The following is a 19,474-nucleotide window of genomic DNA, read 5'->3' as shown; positions in this document are numbered from 1 at the left end:
ATTATATAATTGAATATAATGAAATGAATTGGATGTTCTCAGATTTATTAAAATTGAGATTTGCTCAATAAGAACTATGTGAATTTCTATTTGAGTCTAATAATGATATAATAATAATACACTACACTACAATATAAAATGTATAGTTGACTTATGTAATATGAATGTATGTTTGGAAGGGTACAGACTGTTGATATTATGACATTGCACAAAAGAAATGTACCAACTGCCAGGCTGTATTTTGGAAGATGGTTTTGTGTTGATGTTTCATGTCTGTGTTTGTTAGTGTTTGTCTTAAAAAAAAAAAACTTTTATTAAAAAAAATTAGCCTTGAACCCTATTAGCTAACTTCCCCGAGTTCATCAGAGAATGCGCAGATGTTGGACTCAAATAGGAATTTCAATTCTTAACAGTAAAACAGAAGATCTAGGGTTGGGGTTTTTTTGCATGGCTTTAACCTGATGGAGGCCTTTCTTCCCCATCCAAACAATAGGTAGCAGTAATCACAGGATTCTACCTCTGGGCATGAAAGTTATTACTTACCTATGCAATTTGGATTCTACCAACAATTAAATGTAGATATGGTTGCTCCCCTTGCCTTGATAATAAAGGGCAATTATTTATGCTCACATGCTGTCAGATGTTGATCATAAATGGAGATAATATAATAAGCAGATGGGTTAGAATACTGAATTATTTGGGTTGAGCAAACTTCTCTCAGAAACTTAGGCCTGGGGAGGCCTACAATGTGCCATTTTTTAAAAAGAAATCCTATTGGTTACAGGTAGTCCTCGACTTACGGCCACAATTGAGCCCACCATTTCTGTTGCTAAGTGAGACATTTTGTTAAGTGAGTTTTCCTCCATTTTATGACCTTTCTTGCCACAGCTGTTAAGAGAACCACTGCAGTTGTTACGTTAGTAACACAGTTAAGTGAATCTGGCTTCCCCATTGACTTTGCTTGTTAGAAGTTGTTGATCACATGACTCTGGGACACCACAGCTGTCATAGATATATGAGTCAGTTGCCAAGCATCTGAATTTTGATGACATGTCCATAGGGATGCTGCAACAGTTGTAAGTGTGAAAAACGGTCATAAATTATTTTTTTCAGTGCCAATGTAACTTCGAATAGTCACTTAAAAAACCAAGGAATACCTGTACTATATGACTATATTAAATAGAATATAATCCTTGTGACTTCTTTAATATGTACCAAAAAATAATAATGGCATAACAGTAAAAAAAAAGACTGAGATGAATTTCCTCTGTACAGTCTTGAAGGATTTCCAATGTACCAAACTATCGTTGTTTTATAACAGAAAGTTCTTGTAATATTCTCAGATGCACCTTGTTTCTATGAAAACAAGTGAAAAGTTACAAGGAATCAGTATATTATAAAAGCTATCAGGAATCATTTCCAAATAAGGAGGACAGGAGTGAATTACAAACATGTTTTAAATGCATGATATCTGAATTCAGCCTAAACCTGTTATAAGCCATCTCTGCCAGCACATGAGCTGTCTCCCCAGCTCAGTTGCATTGAGCATGCACCTCCCGCTAGTCAACTGATTGTCAGGTATCTGCCGTGCATACGCAGGGCGCATGAAGATGTGCGTGCATGCACAGGGGGAGCAAGGGGGCACGCATGCGCAGGGGACCCCTGTACAAGGGGTGGGGGTCATGCGGTGGAGGAGTGTGTGCATGCACAAGGGCACGGGGGTCACACATGCATTGCACGCACACTTTCAGCCCGCGACAACGAAAAGGTCTAAACATCACGGGCCTAAACTTTTGCACTGGGATGAGACACTAAATTTGCTCCAACCCGCGGAACACGCAGGTAACCAGGCCTTGTCTCCAGAGCAAATCCTCCCAGGCTATCTTCAAACTTTAGTTAGCTCTCGACTTACGACCGCAATTGAGCCCAAAATGTTGTTGTTGTTCAGTGAGTCATTGGTGAAGTGAGTTTTTACCCCGTTTTATACGACCTCCCTTGCCCCCGTTGTTAAGTGAATCGCTGCACTTGACAGAAGTTAGTAACACGGTTTGCAGGGTGGAATCTGGCCTCCCTATTATTGATTTGGCTTCTCCACCCATTGCAAAAGGGGGATCCCATACAATCTCAGGACGCAGCAACCGGTCCTGAGTACGAACCGGTTGCCAAGCATCCGAATTCCAGGCACCTGATCGTAGGTAGGGATGCTCACAAAGGTGAAGCCGCTTTTATTCAGGGCCGCTGCAACTTTGAACGGTCACTAAAGGAACTGTCGTAAACCGAGGACCCCTCCTGGGAAACAAGGCCTGCAATAAACCTCCAAGCGATTCCCCCACCGCCTCTGAGAGCAAAAAAGGGGCCTATTCTGACGGTACTTTCAGAGGGGCAAAGACCCTTCCCCCACACACACTACCCCCCAAAAAGCCCGGGGCAAACCGCTCCCGGCGACCCCAACCAGCTCTCCCGAGCCCCCCCGCCACGATCAACCCGAGGACGGCGCGCCTTCCCAGCCACGGAGGGCGCCCTCCTCGAGGCCGGGGTTTCCAGGGAGAAAACGCTCCACCTCCCCGACGCCGATTGTCCGTCCGACGGCCGGCCTCCGTCCCCCCCGCCGGGGGCCGTTCAGCCCAGGCCCGCGGCCGGATCTACGTGTCGGGTTCCCTCCGCCGCGCGGGGCCGCAGCTGAGGCGGGCCCGGCTCCTCCAAACCGACGAGGCGGAGGCGGGAGAGGCGGTGGCTGCGCTTCCCCGCCCGGCCGTGTAGGGGGGGCCCGTCGGCCTCGGCCTCTGAGGAGCGGCAGACCGTCGCCGCTTGACGAGAGGCCGGCGGCGGCGGCGGCGCCATGGAGGACATCAACTCCAACGTGAACGCCGACGCGGAGGTGCGGAAGCTGCAGGAGCTGGTGAAGAAGCTGGAGAAGCAGAACGAGCAGCTCCGCATCCGCAGCGCGGCCGGGGCGCCCGGCGGCGGCAGCAGCCCCAAGCGGCTACTCAGCGGCGGAGGGTCGGGCGCCTGCACGCCCCCGCCGCCCCCGCCGCCGCTGCTCTTCCCGCCTCCCGCCGCCCAGCTCTCGCCGTCCTCCTCCTCCTCGTCCTCGCCGCCGCCCCTGGGGCTGGAGAGCCGCGGCCTCAACAACAAGGCCGGGCCGCGGCGGCCACCCCCGAACGACGAGCGGGGCGCGGAGGCGGCGCGGGGGCCCGCCGAGAAGAGCGGCCTGCTGGACGAGGTGGAGCCGCTGAGGCCCGACGAGCTGGAGCGGCTGGCCGGCTGCGAAGAGGACGAGACGGGCTGGTGAGGGGGACGGAGCCCGGGGAAGGGCGGCTTGGGCCGACGTGGCTGGGGCGTCGCGCTCCGGGGAGGGAGGCCACACCTGAACCGGGAAGGAAGGGAAGGGAAGGAATAGAGGAAGGAAGGAAGGAAGGAAGGAATAGAAGAAGGAAGGACGTGGAAAGAAGGAAATGAATAGAAGATGGGAGGGAGGGAGGGAAGGAAGGAAAGACATGGGTAGAAAGGAGATGAATAGATGAAGGAAGGAAGGTGGATAGAAGGAAGGAGATGAATACATGAAGGAAGGAAGGAATGTATAAAAGGAAGGAGATAAAGAGATGAAGGGAAGGAAGGAAGGACATGGGGAGAAAGGAGATGAATACATGAAGGAAGGAAGGAATGTATAAAAGGAAGGAGATAAAGAGATGAAAGAAGGAAGGACATGGGGAGAAAGGAGATGAATACATGAAGGAAGGAAGGAATGTATAAAAGGAAGGAGATAAAGAGATGAAGGAAGGAAGGAAGGACATGGGAGAAGGAGATGAATACATGAAGGAAGGAAGGAATGTATAAAAGGAAGGAGATAAAGAGATGAAAGAAGGAAGGACATGTATAAAAGGAAGGAGATAGAGGAACGAAGGAAGGAAGGAAGAAGGAGAATAGATGAAGGAAAGGAAGGAAGGAAATGCATGGATAGAAGGAAGGAGATGAATAGATGAAGGAAGGAAGGACACGTATAAAAGGAAGGTGTAGAAAAAGGAAGGAAGGACATGGGTAGAAAGAAGGAGATGAATAGATGAAGGAAGGAAAGGAAGGAAGGACATGTATAAAAGGAAGGAGATCAATAGAGGAAGGAAGGAAGGATCCTCCTACCCCAAATATTGGGGGATCTGCAAAGACTGGCTAACTCTAGGTATCCTTGTGGGGAGCAAGGATCCCCAAAGCTGGGAATCCCCTACAAGGGTTGTCCTTAAGGAAACCCCCCACAGCCTTTTCCTTCTTTGCACAGCTGCTTAAGGGGGGCAGGAAAGGTGGTTTGGGGATCTCCCTTGTTGGGCCTGGACACACTTTTGTTAACTGGGAAAAGACACAACCAAATTGGCCTAATTTTACACCCGTGTCTGGAGTGGACGGGTTGCGCCTTTTCTCGTTCCAATATCTCATAAATATGAGTGATGGTAAATTCAAACCAGGTTTTTAGAAGTGGTGAGGTTTCTATGGTCTAACATTGGTTGAACAGCTGCATGGGTTGGGTTGGGCTGAATTAGATCATCATTTTTCAGTTCTGGGAGTTGAACTCTTAATGGTCTTAAAATTGTCAATTTGGGGGGAAAATTGAATTAGATCATAGTGACCCTGAGTGCCTTTTCCTCTCAGCCTTAAACTTGCTAGTTTACACAGGAAACCAAAGGATCCTTTTGTGATTAGAATCTTGTCTCTTGAAAAGACACCAAAGTTGGGGCGAAAAGGTGATGTTGCATCGTAGAACAATATTTGAAAGGAATATAGAATGTGCCTTAAAGTTCTGGAGAAAACATTAGCAAGAAAAACCAATAGTCAATAAGGTTTCTTCAATTCTCTCCCAATTCTCTTTCACCTTACATTTATTTGTGTATTGCCTTATATGCACAGTCACACCCACAAATAATAGGATACATACATTTCAATTATTTTTCCAAAATGATGAGTCAGGATGGATGTGTTCATTAGCGTCAAAATTAGATCATGGAATAAGAGATGATATATTAAGGTTGCATGATGTCATTTGATTGTGGTAGCTTAAATGAACAAATTGAGACTTCTTCACTTAAAATTGGGGTGTGGAGCAATTTCCTCCTTTTATATGTATTGCTTGTATGGTTGAGTGCTGTAAATGCTTTTCCTTGCATGCATTATATTTGCTTCATTCTTGACAGGCAGAGCTCAATTACATTTAAGTAATTAAAATATACAGGCATATATTTGGAAGCATGGGAACCTCTCTTCTATCTCATTCATGTGCAATGTGATTCATTAGGCTAATTTTATCATTGTGAACTGAACAGAGATAAACTCATTTTAAATTTATTTGTCTTTGATGGTACAATCATGTATGTACTTAACTCAGTATTAATTCTCAAATAAGCAGAATAAAATTTCCAAGTGGAAAGATTTCCGAGGTCATTAGCTGCTGATTGGTTAGTTTAACTCTTTTCCACATGTTTAATTCATTTCACTATTCTGTATTCATTCTCTTCTCTAAAGTACAGCAAAACTTTATAAAAACTGTTATTTTCTCTCCATAGCCTGTTTGCTATTGAGCTGTGTTTTCATAATGGAAAAAAATTGACAGACTGTTTTCCAAATGCATTATTTCCTTAATCAAAGGCATTTCAAGAATTCATGCTTAAATCAGTGAAGATATTTTGGCAGTAACATGGATGTGACGTGCTGTTTTATTGTTTTCATAGTCTAGCCCACAACTGGCATTAGCTATAGCTGTGCTACTCAAAGTATGATCCAGTGTTGGTGCATGAAATATTTGTTACTGTTACTGGTCTATCATGAGTAAGCATTTAGAAACTTAGATGACAATTGACATTGCTTGAGATATAAATAAATGCAAGACCTGTGGATTGGTCTTACAGAGTATAGACCAGTTTGGTTGTTGTTACAGCTGGTGCAAGTTGGTCATACAAAGTATCACCACATTACAATATATGATATTTTAAAGTTAGTTTGTTGTCTGTAACCCATCCAAAAATCTGAGAAATTTAGGCATGATGCTGGAAATGATTCTGAAGAAATGGACACACACACAAAAATCCATATTAGTTTTGTTTCCTCCTGTGACTAGCATTGTTGTCAATCCAACCTAGATCAGATAAATTAACAAACAAGAAGCAAGGTTATTTATCACTTTAAAATGTTTAAATATTGATATATACTGTGTTCATTTAAAGCAGGGGTGTCAAACTCACGGCGTCACGTCAGCGTCACGTGACATATTTTTTTCCCCTTTGCTAAACCAGGCTTGGGTGTGGCCAGCACATGACGCATCTGGCCCACGGGCCGGGAGTTTGACAGCCCTGATTTAAAGTATTCGTAAAAGTATAGGTTTCCCCTGTCCAGTCACTTCTGATTCTAAGTGGTGGTGCTCATCTCTGTTTCTTAGCTAGCATTGTCCAAAGATGTCTCCACAGTCCTCATGACATCATGCTGCAACGCAGAGCATGCAGCAAAACACAGAATGCCATTACCTTCCCACCAAAGTGGTACCTATTTATCTACTCGCATTTACATGCTTTTGAACTGCTAAGTGGGCAAAAATGGGTGCCCGCCTCCATCGTGTGGCTCTCAAGTCTCGAACTCAGATTCTTAACCACTGAGCCATCACGTCCCCATAAAGTGTGCATATAGGTGTTAAATATGAGGAATTGATATTTAATTCATAACTAGTTACAATTCTAGAAGGAATGACAAAAAGATTCAAATATAATGCAGAATACAGAATAGCAGTTCTGTATTAATTGTTTATGCCTACACTTTCAATGAACAATGTATATATACAGATCTTGTAACTCTTTGTCCCATGTTAGGTTTTTTTTTTCTTACTGAAATGTATAAGTGTTACCTTGGTGGAAGATTCTTTGGAATAGGATGACTGATATTGTGCCTTTTATTTTTCTAACACAAGGTTCAGTTGACGACGGAGACTTTAAAGATATTTTTTACGTATTTTATAAAGATATTAACCAAGACTTTAAAGATAGTTTAAAAACTAAACGAGTCTGTTTGTTAAGTACCTGTCCACTCTTTGGATGGTGAATATGTTTCATAAACTATCTGAAAACACAGGTGGTATTCAGCAAGTCCTGACCAGTTCTGGAGAACCGGTAACAGAAATTTTGAGTGGTTTGGATTACTGGCAAATACCACCTCTGACTGGAGAGTTTACAGTATCCTTCCCCTGCCACGCCCACCAAGCCACACCCACAGAACTGGTAGTAGAAAAATTTGAATCCCACCACTGCTAAAAACACTAGATTGAACCTTTAGTTCAAGCCTAAAATGTTTAGAGTATTAAAATACTTCATGTAATATTTTATCCTGTAGTTTATTTTACAAGCAGTTTTGAATTCAAGTCAAATTATTTGGGTTTTCAGTATATTGTGTGAGCTTGATTTTAAACTTACACTGTTAGACTTTAATTTTGTCTTCCCATCCCCTTAATTTTGTCTTCCCGTCATCTTTTGGCTCCCATGCCTCCCTTAACAAAGCAAAACTTCCCTGCATGTTGGAAGATTCCTGGCTGCCTCCCACAATGGACAAGAGCTCCTTCTTAGTAAAGTTTCCTACCATCCACCTCAATTTCCTAAACCGTATTCCATATCATTTCTGAGTGTTTACTTACGCACAGAGAAGGCTGGGTGGATCTCTTAACAGGCTGTTTTGTTGTATGAACTGTTTTGACAGTTCCCATGCTTTCTATTGAATTAATAAATTCTGATTTTTGCATACTGAAATGAACATTCATCTGTTTTTTTTTTCCTGGAGGGCAGGCAGTCTCCCCATCTATCAACCTCCCTCAGTAACTGGTCTCTAGATCGGTGATGGCGAACCTACAGCACGCGTGCCGGAAGTGGCATGCAGAGCCATTACCGCTGGCATGCGAGCCCTCGCTCAGAGCAGGTTTACTGCACATGCGTGCGTGCCGCACACCCGACAGCTGATTGTCGGGTATTTGGTGTGCATGCATGGGAGGCTGGGATGCACAGGAGATGTGCATGCATGCGCAGAGATGCGCAGTGCACACGGGGGCCTTGCATACATGCACAGAGATGTGGGGGGGCATCGCATGCGCAGGGGGCGTGGGGCCCCCTGCACACATTGCCTTCTGGATGCTGGTGTGCAGCACGCAAGCGCTTGCATGCCCGCAATTTCCAACACAGGAGCCCAAAAAGGTTAGCCACCACTGCTCTAGATGGTTACTATGTGCATTATACAACCAACAATAATTAAGCAATGTAAAATAGAAACTTTGTAGTATGATAATGAAACTAAAAGTTACGTGACGGTTCCAGAATCAATTCCGCAAAAGCTGGATCTTTATAGCTCTCCAGAAGACTACAGTGTAAGAAGAGGGGTTCTTATTGCTTCCAAAGATAATGTGTCCCAGAGGCAGGGGTGGGATTCTACCAGTTTGCACCTATTCGCTAGAACCGGTTGTTAATATTCTAAGAAGTTAGGAGAACCGGTTGTTAGAAGAAATTACTGGCCTAATCCAGTAAGGAAGGCAGGAAGGTAACATTCTGGTGTTGCTTACAGAAGCTGCCTCTCCATTAACCTTTATTACATTCTTGGCAGGACTAGACTTCATGTCTCAGAAACTTCTCTGGAGTTTTTTTCCCCTCCTTTGCTGGTACTTTGCTTGCGTGGAATGATCATTCAAAGTTACAATAGCACTGAAAAAAGTGACTTATGACCATTTTTCACACTTACGACTGTTGCAGCATCCCCACAGTCATGAGAGGCCAGGCGAGGAGATGCGTGCCTCAATGTGAGTGACATTGAGTTGGCCACACCCAGCCAATAACTTGAGCACCAAGCCATGTCCAACCAGTCACATGACCACCAAGCCACACCCACCACCTAAGCCACGGCCACAGAACCGGTTGTTAAAAATTTTAATCCTACCCATGCCCAGAGGGGTGCCCTGCAGAAAGCACCTGCCTTCAGGTCTCTTCCCCCTGGTATCTGGGGATCCCATGTAGGCAACATCTGGGTTAGGTGGGCACATTCAATCAGGGAAAGGCAGTCTCTTAATTTCCAGCATGCTGAGAAAAAGATGCACTGTGTTGAAAACCATGTCGTCTTGTATTTTGTTTTTGTTTTGTTTTTTGGTTAAAAAGAACACTATATTGAAGTTCTGTGTATCCCTATGTAATGTTTGTATGTTTTAATTTCCACCAGGTTGTATATGTCACCAAAGAAGAAAGTGACCCCTGTGCAAAAATCGATGAGTCCCCTTGTTTGGTGCAGGCAAATATTGGATTATCCAACTCCAGACATAGAATGTGCTAAAAAGTCATTGATCCATAGGCTTGAACAGACCATGTCAGGTGAGCTTCTGGATTTTTTTTTAATGCTAACTTGTTTTAAACAGGTAGTATTTTAATATACATTTTTTTTAAAAAAAAATAGTTATGTTCCAGTGATAGTTAGTCTGTTTTAAATCCAATTTATGTTAATAGGAAGATTATTATATCCTTTCTTATATTAAAAATTAATGGGAAACAAGTGTCCAGCTATGCTGTAGTTATTGTCTAATAAGTATACCAGCATGGCAGCTGTTTTGAACAGTGTCATTTTATTTTAAAAGAATTGGTATCTGGGAAATGGCATGTAAAATAATAATTTTAAAAAAGAATTTCAAAACATTTATCAGGCACATTAAATAATTGAAATAAATGATCAGATGACCATTTTCTGGACTGTTACATTATCAAAATGTAATATTAGTGTTTGCCAAATTAAATTTAAAAATTAAAAATTGATGGGACTGTATTGTAGAGTTTGTGCTACTAACAAGGTGAAGAGATGCATTTTATTAAAAAATACCTTATTCTACTTTGTACCCACGGTCTGTACCTCATAACACACCTTATGGAATTAAAATCAGAAATGCAATTTTAAGTTCTGTGAAACAGTGTATGAATTTTCTTTTCTGTTTTTCCATACAGCTCTCAAGAGACACAGCCTATATAGTAATCCATTCAACACTGTCAATTACGCAAATTCCCATAGCCACAGTGCTGGCAGTCCCTACAGCCCTAGCTTCAGTTTTTCTTCCCCTACACCAGCGAAAGCTCCTTTAGTAAAACAGCTCATATATCCTAACAACTCAGGTAAGAGCTTCAGATCTAAGGTGCAAATGATAGACACCAAGAAAAACTTATTAGCTCTTAATATTTCCTTTTATTTCAGAAGTTTGAATCTATTTCTGCTTATATAGTTTATGCAGATAAAACACTATATTAGCAATTTATTAATGATGTCTAATTTTGAGCTGTAATCCTTATATTGCTTTGTCTGTACATTTCCTTCCTTCCCCCTCCTTCCCTCCCTTCCGTTATCTAGTCAACTTCCTACAGACCAGAGTATCCCCAGATCCTGGTCAAGGTACACTACTATACTTACAAATGTGTTAAAGTTATTATTATATTTATTCTGTTTGGCATTTATAAATTCATCTTTTGTAGCGGAAGTACAATTTTGAATGCCAGAATTATTTTTCCTTAATAGCAAAAGATCAAAATTTTTTCCTTTAGAGCACTTTATGAGTTTCAAGGCCAGCACCTGGTAGATTGATCGGTACCTAACTTGAAGAGAAATGAGTTTATTTCTCAACATATTTGAGTTCTTGGAAGTTTTTCCTTTCTAAAAATCAGGCTGATTTATAGGGATGATAGGAATGTCTTTAGATATTAATTTGTTTTTCTTTTCTTATAGGTCATTTCAAAAGTTCTGATCGAAATCCTCCACTCAGCCCACAATCCTCTATAGACAGTGAATTAAGTGCTTCAGAAATGGATGAAGACTCAATAGGATCTAATTACAAACTAAATGACTTAACTGATGTGCAAATTTTAGCCCGAATGCAAGAAGAGAGTAAGTATTTTCACATCATAAAGAGTAAACATCCTGAGTTTTTTACGGATGTTATTTTTAGCATGTTTGCTTTTGTTGGTAAACTTCAGGGATTCAACACGAAGGCCACATGTTAAGAAACAAAAAGGTTTGAGGAGTATATAGGCCAAGAGAAGAGGAAAACTATAGGAAAGACTAAGAAGTGAACATAAAAATAGGGAAATGTTTAACACTGAAATGTGTCCATGTACGTTTCCACATAGCAACTCTTTCTAGATGCAATTTTAAATAATTGCTATAGTACTGTGATTATAAACAAGTAGCCAAGTGGGAACATTTTGGAAATTGGACAGACTTGTTGGCTTCTAATCACCCAAAAGATTGTCCTGAAACTCAGATGACGTGCTGGTTGTAGTTAAAGACACGATCTGGATTTGAATAGGCAGTTCTAGTACCACCACCATCACCCAGTACATTTACCAAGAAGGATGGAAAAGTGTATATATGAGCCGCCATTGCATTATTATTTTTCTGAAACAGACTGGGAATTAAATCAGAGTTAATACTATGATCTTTATGTTTCGTAGTTACAGTCCTCTTAGAGAGCTGCACTGAGGACAACATTTATCAGGCACGATTTCAGTTCGGATTCACAGAACAATTTTCCTTCAGTGATTGCCATCGAGGCCACATAACTGAAACTAGGTTTATAAAAAAGGTTGTGACTTTGCGTTTGTTGCACTGAGTAATTTATCCAGAATGAAACAAAGGATTTGGAGGAATATTTTGGCTAAAATTTGTTTGTTAATGCGAACTTCTTAAAAACCCAAGTCTTCATTATGTTTGCTGGATAGAATGTAAAGCCGCAGATTCATTGGAGAAAAATGTTATCAGTTATAATATCAATTACTTTGGCATTGTAATTATAGTGCTATCCAACCAATCTAAAGCTAAAGGGAAGAGGGAAGAGGGACAGGAATTGGATAAATCCTACAAGATGTCAAAAAAATGTCTGTCCCTTCCCCCAAACCATAAAAGAAAGTTAATTGTGACATGTTAAAGTTAGGATTTGTATACTGCATGAACCAGAAAGAGGGCTGAGACAATATCTACAGACCCCTCACATCCTGGACATAATCTATTTCAACTTCTCCCCTCAGGATGCCACTAAAGAGCATTGCATACCAAAACACCTAGACATAAAAATAGTTTTTTTCCCCTACCAGCACTCTGCTAAAGACTTAATTCCCACAGCACTGTATCATTTTCCATCTTCCCTATTTTCTCCTATTGGTTTCTTACGATTTGTCAATTGTTGTTTGTAATTTAGGATTAAAGACCTATGACTTGCTGTTTATATGTACACTATGAGCATATGCACCGGAGACAAATTCCTTGCGTGTCCGGTCACACTTGGCCAATAAAGTATTCTTTTCTATCCTACTTACATTTTGTCAGTAGATATTACCCAGCTTTTGTTTGTGTCTATTTGTTACATTTCTGTTTAGCTCAGAGATCCTATAATACAATTTCTCCATAGAATTAATTTTTCAGAATATAGTAGCATACAGTTAATACTGCCAAAGGATTCTGGTTTGAGCTGTTGTAGGCATAACAATCAAGCTAGTGTGTTGTTTTCTGGCTGGATAACGTGGAGGCATATTGCAGCCATTTGGCGTTGGGTGTCATTAAGATGTGAATAATGCCTAGCTTTGTCTTTCCATCTGCTGCTGTGGAAGCTGCGAAACATTTGATTTCTGAGTTTATTAAGAGCTGGCCTAATAAACGCTGGTTAAATACTGACAAGAAAAATGTAGTGTTGGTTAAAATGCTAAATTTGGAGCTGATGTCAAATCCACATTGCTAGTCCATTATCATTTGCTTTCAAATCTTGTCTGAATCCTGGATGCTAAGGTCTAGAATAGCTATTGCATAACTAAACTTTGGTTAATTCTAGATAACACATGCTCCATTGGGCCATTGCTTCAGACCAGGGGTATCAAACTGGTGGTCCACGGGCCAGATATATCAGGCCCGCCCCAGCTTCTCAGAGGCAAAAAATCATTGCGATACATCATGATACGTCGTGTGGCATTATTGAGCTTGACGCTCGTACTTCAAACATATTTCCTTACCAGATTCTTCAGTGCCTTCAGCAATGACAGCTAATAATGCGCTGCCTTTACTGAAAAAGTTAGTATACATTCAGCGACGTTTCTGCCTTGAAAACAACCTGTTGGGAATATGAGTCACCTAACAGCTATTTGGGTTACAAATATATAAACCAGGATAAACATTTTAAAACTGTAACTTTAAGAAAATGCAAAACTGTAATTAGGTGTGGTTTCTCAAACGGCCATAAGATGGAGCGAGAAATCTGGATTGTTTAGTCTTAGTCTCAGAAGAGAGTGTGTCTGAGTGAGTATCTCTGTTTCCTTCTGTTGGAAAGTGTTGCCGTTCCTCCATTTCTTCTAATTGACTGATATTACTGGATTTAATGTAAGTCTGATGCTGAACTGTTTTTGACACTGGAATTTGATATTTGGATTATCCCTGGATTGAAAAACTGACTGATTTACCTGTGAATGACTTTTGGATTGCTTATTTTGGACTTTGCTTAAACCTTTCTGGAAGTAAAAACCTACATTTACTGTACAGTGTATCTGTGTGCTCTGTGTGTATTATTCAAACACTCCTCTCAAATACGTCTCCTTGTATGCGCTCATTCTCCTAACGGGGAATTACCTCAACACAACCCATGTTGAATTGTGTAGCACAGTCAAACCACAGAATGGGGATTGTGTTATGACATGTTCCTTGACTGCGCTAATAAAAAAAAAGGAAGGGATTGTACTTCAAGGCGATGTTCTTTCTGTCCGTTAGGTCTTCGGCAAGAATATGCAGCAACTACTTCTCGGCGTAGCTCTGGGTCTTCATGTAGTTCTATGCGGCGTGGAACGTTTAGCGATCAGGAACTTGATGCCCAGAGCTTAGAGGATGAAGAAGACAGCTGCCATCATGCCGTGCACCCAGCTATGAGTAGATTCTCTCCCTCACCCCGCAATTCACCTCGACCTTCGCCAAAACAGTCCCCGAGAAATTCTCCCCGGTCTCGATCTCCTGCTAGAGGAATAGAGTACAGCAGAGTGTCACCTCAGCCCATGCTTAGCCGCCTGCAGCAACCCCGCCTTTCACTTCAAGGACATCCCCCTGATTTACAAACCGCCACTGTCAAAAATGAAGGTAAAACGACTCTGATCTTTGGGGTTTTACGCATGAAACGTTCAACTAGTAGCTGTGAGTGTGCCCCCCTGGTATGGGAGCATTTAAACTCTGGTTGTGAAATCAGCAGCCCTATAGATTATTTAAATATAATATAATAACATATAATAAATAAAATAATGAAATGAAATGAAATAATAAAATAAAATAAAAATGTGCTATGTATTTGGCCTTACAGCCAAAGATACAAGGAAAGGTAGAATATGATTTGTGACAGGGTTGGGTGTGTTTGTTTTTCATTAGGATGGTTAGAAATCCATAAGTTCTGAAAACAACTTTGTTTTCTGGCCATGTAGTTTTCTGGCCAAATTGTTCTCATTTTAAGAACTCCATCAAGAAGAATGTTCATTAGGAAAAAATAAGGTTAATTAGGCCAAAATAGTGACAACTATTGTATTTTTTTCCCCTAAACAAAATTAATAGTAAAATGAAAATTGTTGCTTTAAAGAGGTGGTAGCTTTTAAGATGTAAAAAAAAAACTTCTTGAGCTGCTAAGCTATTGCAAATAGGATTAGTTATTCTCAGCAAAGATATATGAGAAAGGAAAAGTAAATTCCCTTTTCTTTAAGCATGCATGTGTTCAATTTACAGTTTTCAATTATTCCTTGCATGGTAGATTATCTGCCATTATTTAAAAAAATAATGAGGGCCAATGTCATAAAAAAGATAGGATATAATATTTTTATTCAATTTATTTATTCAATTTATTTGCCCCCCCCATCTCATACTGAAACAACTCTTAATAATATTCTTAAAAGCTACATAGATCCAATTAAAATATAAATTATTTTCAACTATGCACAACTCCAAAAGAAAAGAAAATAATGGCAAAGCAAACAACAAACTTCGGGTAATTCAAAACTAGAATTGGAAAATAAAGTGTTCATTCTTAACCTCAAACTTAACTTGCTTGATGGATGAAGCCAAAACTGTTTATTTGAAGGGGAAAAATATATATATATACCGCATGCCACAAAGTAAAATCTTTTGCCCTTTGAATCAAATCAGTCAACATTAGTTTGAAATAAAGAAAGGGAGCCAAGTCACTGGACTCATGAGAATATATGGAAGGGGGAAGAAAGTTACGTTTTAAAAGAACAACTGAGATTTTATTATATCAGGATTTAGTTCATTTTATTCTTGCATCTTTTTCTAAGATCTAGTCATATATGTGTTATACCTGAAGGATAAATACTGTATCCAGAAACTAAAAAGTGTTTTTTTTTTCAAAGTTCAAAGTTACTGTTAGAGGGTGAGATATATACATTTCCTAATAATTTCATTACAGTTCAGAAGAAAAATAACTAGGGTGTTTCTTCTGTTAACGTTTTCCTTTAAAAGTTAGCATGTTTTTTATGGGATTCAATGTGGTATGTAAACTAAGCTGTTGCTAAGAGACCACAAACAGACTCAACACTGTTATTTTTCTGTTGTTGTTGGATGTTCCTGCTGCTTCCTAGCATGTTGCATTGCTAATTCTACTTTGTGAAATGGGACCTATCCAGACTGTACATCGTAGAGCACGGTTTAAAAACGATTGCATTTAAAAAAAAATTCATCTTCCTGTTTGCTCCCTTTCATTGCTTGCTTTAAAGCTTTCTTTCAGTTCTGTATATCCTCTGCAGCAAGTGAAATTCCAGCTATCTGTTTTGTTAGTTACCAGGTAGACTTAAGATCTAAGGAAATTGAATGAAAGAATTCTATCATCCTTATCAACCAAACAGTTATTAGCATTTCAAAAATGTAACTCTTTGACCTGGAGATTACAAAATTTGAGCTCTGTGAGCAATCTGAACTCAAGTTATTATAGTACTATAATTTCTGTTACCTCAATTAACAGGAGGCTGATCAAAAATAATTATAAAGAATGTTTGGAGCATATATTTTTCTAAGCAGATCTTAAGTGTTTCAAATGTTTGAATAGACGATAGATATAAATCAACTGAAACAGTGTGTGGTTTGTACCTTAAATGGGACCCTTTCAAAAAAAAAAATGTAGCAAAAATCCCTTCTAAAGTCCAACAGAAAATAATTTATGCTTCCTAGAAGAAGCGGATATGCTGCTTTTTGTCTGAAATATTGAGGGTGACATCTTGTAAATGTACACTCTTGTGTCTTGCACCTTCTCTTTTTCACATACCTACAAGTGGTGTGGAAAATTGCCAGACTGGAAAATAATCTGTGTTTTGTACTGACAGGCTTGTGGCTATCTGCCACTAACTCTTAAATAGGATTTAATCTCAGTGGAAAAACTATACAGGGAGGGTGGAAACGGGAGCCGTAAGCTAGATAGGCATAATGGTAGCAATGATGGCACTTGGTTGGCGTGGCAAGTGACGGCACACCTGTTCCACAAAGCATGTGATCGGGACCACTTTCATATACAACATTTTATCGGTTCTTGATGATCTTGCTGGAGCAAAAATAACGCTGTGGCTGAAAAACCTCAAGCTCTTCTTTATGTTGGCGTACCTCATGCTTCCCTGCATGCATGCACACCCTTGCACCACGAATGAGCAGCTGGTTGAAAGAAAAAGAGCCTTTCTACTAGAAGTAGGTTGAAAAATTCCTAAAGGGATCAGGAAAATTAGTCTGAGTAACTTGGCTATTAATGAATTAAAAATGCGTTGTTACTGCGTCTCTTAGCAAGATTGAGGGATTATCTAATATACTCAGTAATGGATTGGAGGGTGGGAGACTGTCTTTATTTGTAAGAGATGGTGGCCCCATCTATATTCCTCTGTACCAATTAAGGAGCTGGGAGCTGCTATAAGATTGATTTGCAGAATATAAAATGGCAATAAGCTATAGCTACTCACAGTGATTCTGTACTTTTGTAATTAAATTCCAGTCTTGATATAATCTTAGACTGCTAATCTCAGACAGGCCATAATTTCAAGTGGGAGAGTAATCCCTTTATTCCCTATAGTAATTACTACTGGATGGGATACAAAGCACTATGAAAGTATGTACAGTATTTATATATCAGACTAAAAATAACAATTCTTGGCGTAGTTCATAGCAGCTGGCGCTAAACTTATTTGCATAGTTCTATTCATCTTTATCCCTGTTTGCATTATTTTTCATCCTTTGAGCTTTTGCTTTGCTTTTGCTTCTCTTGCATTGATCTTAAAATGGGATACACCAACAAACAACAAGAAATATTCTCTCATTCAAAAATAACCCATAAAATAGATTATATGTTGTGATCAGCGAAATATATTTTAAGCCTATTTTTACTTAAAACTGTGGGTATAGCAAAAGCGGTCAAGGCAATGCAGCATAGTTAATTCCATTAAATTTAAGAAATTATTTGTGTTGTTTCTTAGTCCGGATTCCGATTTGGTGACAGCTGAGAAAATTAAGTTCACATGATTTGGAGTATTACCAAATCCAAGAACTTAGCTTAGTATATTCTTCAAATAAAGCTAGGATTCTTTTTTGCATTGGTGTTCAGAGTACATGTCCATATTATTATATATCTCCGTTTACGGTTCAGTCTAGTTTGCAATAGTTTTTCAGACAAAATGCCAATTGTCATTTCATGCAGACAGCTGGCCCATAAATCTTTTTAGAAATTCCCCAATCTGTTTTAAATCACTATGTCTTACAGTCATTGCACTTGAGAGAGTTTCTTTTCCAAAGAAATAACAGGTGAAAATAATATACAGAGAACACCATTTGATTTATATCGCTAAAGAATGAAAAAGTAAGATGATGCAGATTCGTTGGTTATATATTACATCAGTAGTCCCCAACCTTTGCGGCTTGGCAGCCCGGCGGGGGGAGGGGGGGAAACTGGGCCATGCGAGTATTGGGCCAGCAGCGCATGCACAGTTCAACTTGTGCGAGTGATGGGCCACCACGCACAGCTCAACGTGTGCAAGTTGAGCTGTGCACGTGTGTGCATGCATGCTGGCCTGCCAGTTGCACAAGTCGAGCTGCGTGTACACTGGCCCACTGCTCACACAACCTGGTTGCAAATAGGCTGCAGCCCTGTTGTGGTCCATGACCAGGAGTTGGGGAGCCCTGTATTATATCAGAGCAGAATAAACAAAGTCCACAATACAATGCATTCCACATTTTTAAAACTTCAAATTCATATTTAATTTATTGGACTCTTATACTGTTATGGATATAAATTAATTTTTTTCTTATTAAGATTCATAATTATTATTATGAATAATAATTATTATATTGCTTAGCAAGCTTATTTTTTAGCTAATAAAGCTGATTTTTTCCCCAAATCTGAAGTGAGGATAATTCTATATGAAAGCCAGTACTGCTAGGATGATGGAGAAAATTTTTTGACTACCCATATTTGTTCAAAGCTATGGAATCTGCATCACGGAGTGAGCTCCCGTTACTTGTCCCAGCTTCTACCAACCTAGCAGTTCAAAATCATGTAAAAATGCAAGTAGAAAAATAGGGACCCCTTTGGGGGGAAGGTAACAGTGGTCCCTGCATCTTTGGCGTTTAGTCATGCCGGCCACATGACCACGGAGACGTCTTCGGACAGCGCTGGCTCTTTGGCTTTGTAACGGAGGTGAGCACCGCCCCCTAGAGCCAGAAACGACTAGCATGTGTGCGCGAGGGGAACCTTTACCTTATGGAATCTGTTAATCTCCCATCACTGTAGGGTTTCTGAAAAATGCTAGTCTAAATTGTTTCCTACTGTTTCTTCTTAAAAGTATAGCATTGGCTTTCAAAATAAATAGGGTTTTGTACAATGGTGTCAGCTGGTAAAAGCTGTTCCACCAGAAAACACATTGTGAATTTCTGAATCCTTCTCTGTCTTCTATAAATACAGTATTAAATAAAATAAAATCTGATCATCCAAAACAGATTTGCAGCAATTATGGAAGTGTAAGGAAATTAATGTGAAGCCCCAACTCACTAAACCTTTCTTTTTCCCCAGTTGTATATTGCTGGTTTGTTTCTTCTTTATTTTAGTATCACAGTTCTGACTCAGAACTAGTTCTACATAACTTTATGCAGACATAAAGGAATTTTAAATCAATAAATAGGTGGCCATCTGTTGGATATGCGTTCACCATTTTGAGAGAAGGAATCAAGACACAAGTCCGTTTCTCCTAAAGTGACAAATATCAATGATTTTTTGCTCTATGTGAGGGTTCAGACTTTTATAAAATGCAATATTTTAGATAAATATGTACTTTTTAATGCTTTGATTGATTATGTATTGCCTGACAGCTGAAATATGTGCTCTGAAGGTCTGTACCAAGCCTTTTCCCCCGCTCCCTCAGGACTTCTGTACTCCAGGTTGCTCTGGGTGGTA

General features: G+C 40.2%; 1 protein-coding gene across 3 annotated transcripts in view; it reads left to right on the top strand.

Annotated features, from left to right (window-relative positions):
* Positions 1-2,582: 2,582 nt before the first annotated feature.
* The window catches only part of SLAIN2 (SLAIN family member 2), a 30,992-nt gene continuing 14,100 nt past the window's right edge, over positions 2,583-19,474 (top strand). For all 3 annotated transcript variants that reach the window (XM_026699913.2, XM_026699912.2, XM_026699911.2), the window contains exons 1-5: positions 2,583-3,288; positions 9,217-9,365; positions 9,987-10,151; positions 10,756-10,914; positions 13,777-14,136. In XM_026699913.2, coding sequence (XP_026555698.2) covers positions 2,840-3,288; positions 9,217-9,365; positions 9,987-10,151; positions 10,756-10,914; positions 13,777-14,136 — 1,282 coding nt within the window. In that variant the 5' untranslated portion in view covers positions 2,583-2,839. The remainder of the gene's footprint in view (positions 3,289-9,216; positions 9,366-9,986; positions 10,152-10,755; positions 10,915-13,776; positions 14,137-19,474) is intronic.

This window comes from Pseudonaja textilis, chromosome 6 (genome assembly GCF_049901715.1).
Source record: "Pseudonaja textilis isolate UNSWEBS1 chromosome 6, rPseTex1.2, whole genome shotgun sequence".
NCBI classification, from domain to species: Eukaryota; Metazoa; Chordata; class Lepidosauria; order Squamata; family Elapidae; genus Pseudonaja; species Pseudonaja textilis.
This window is presented reverse-complemented; position numbering and strand designations above follow the sequence as displayed.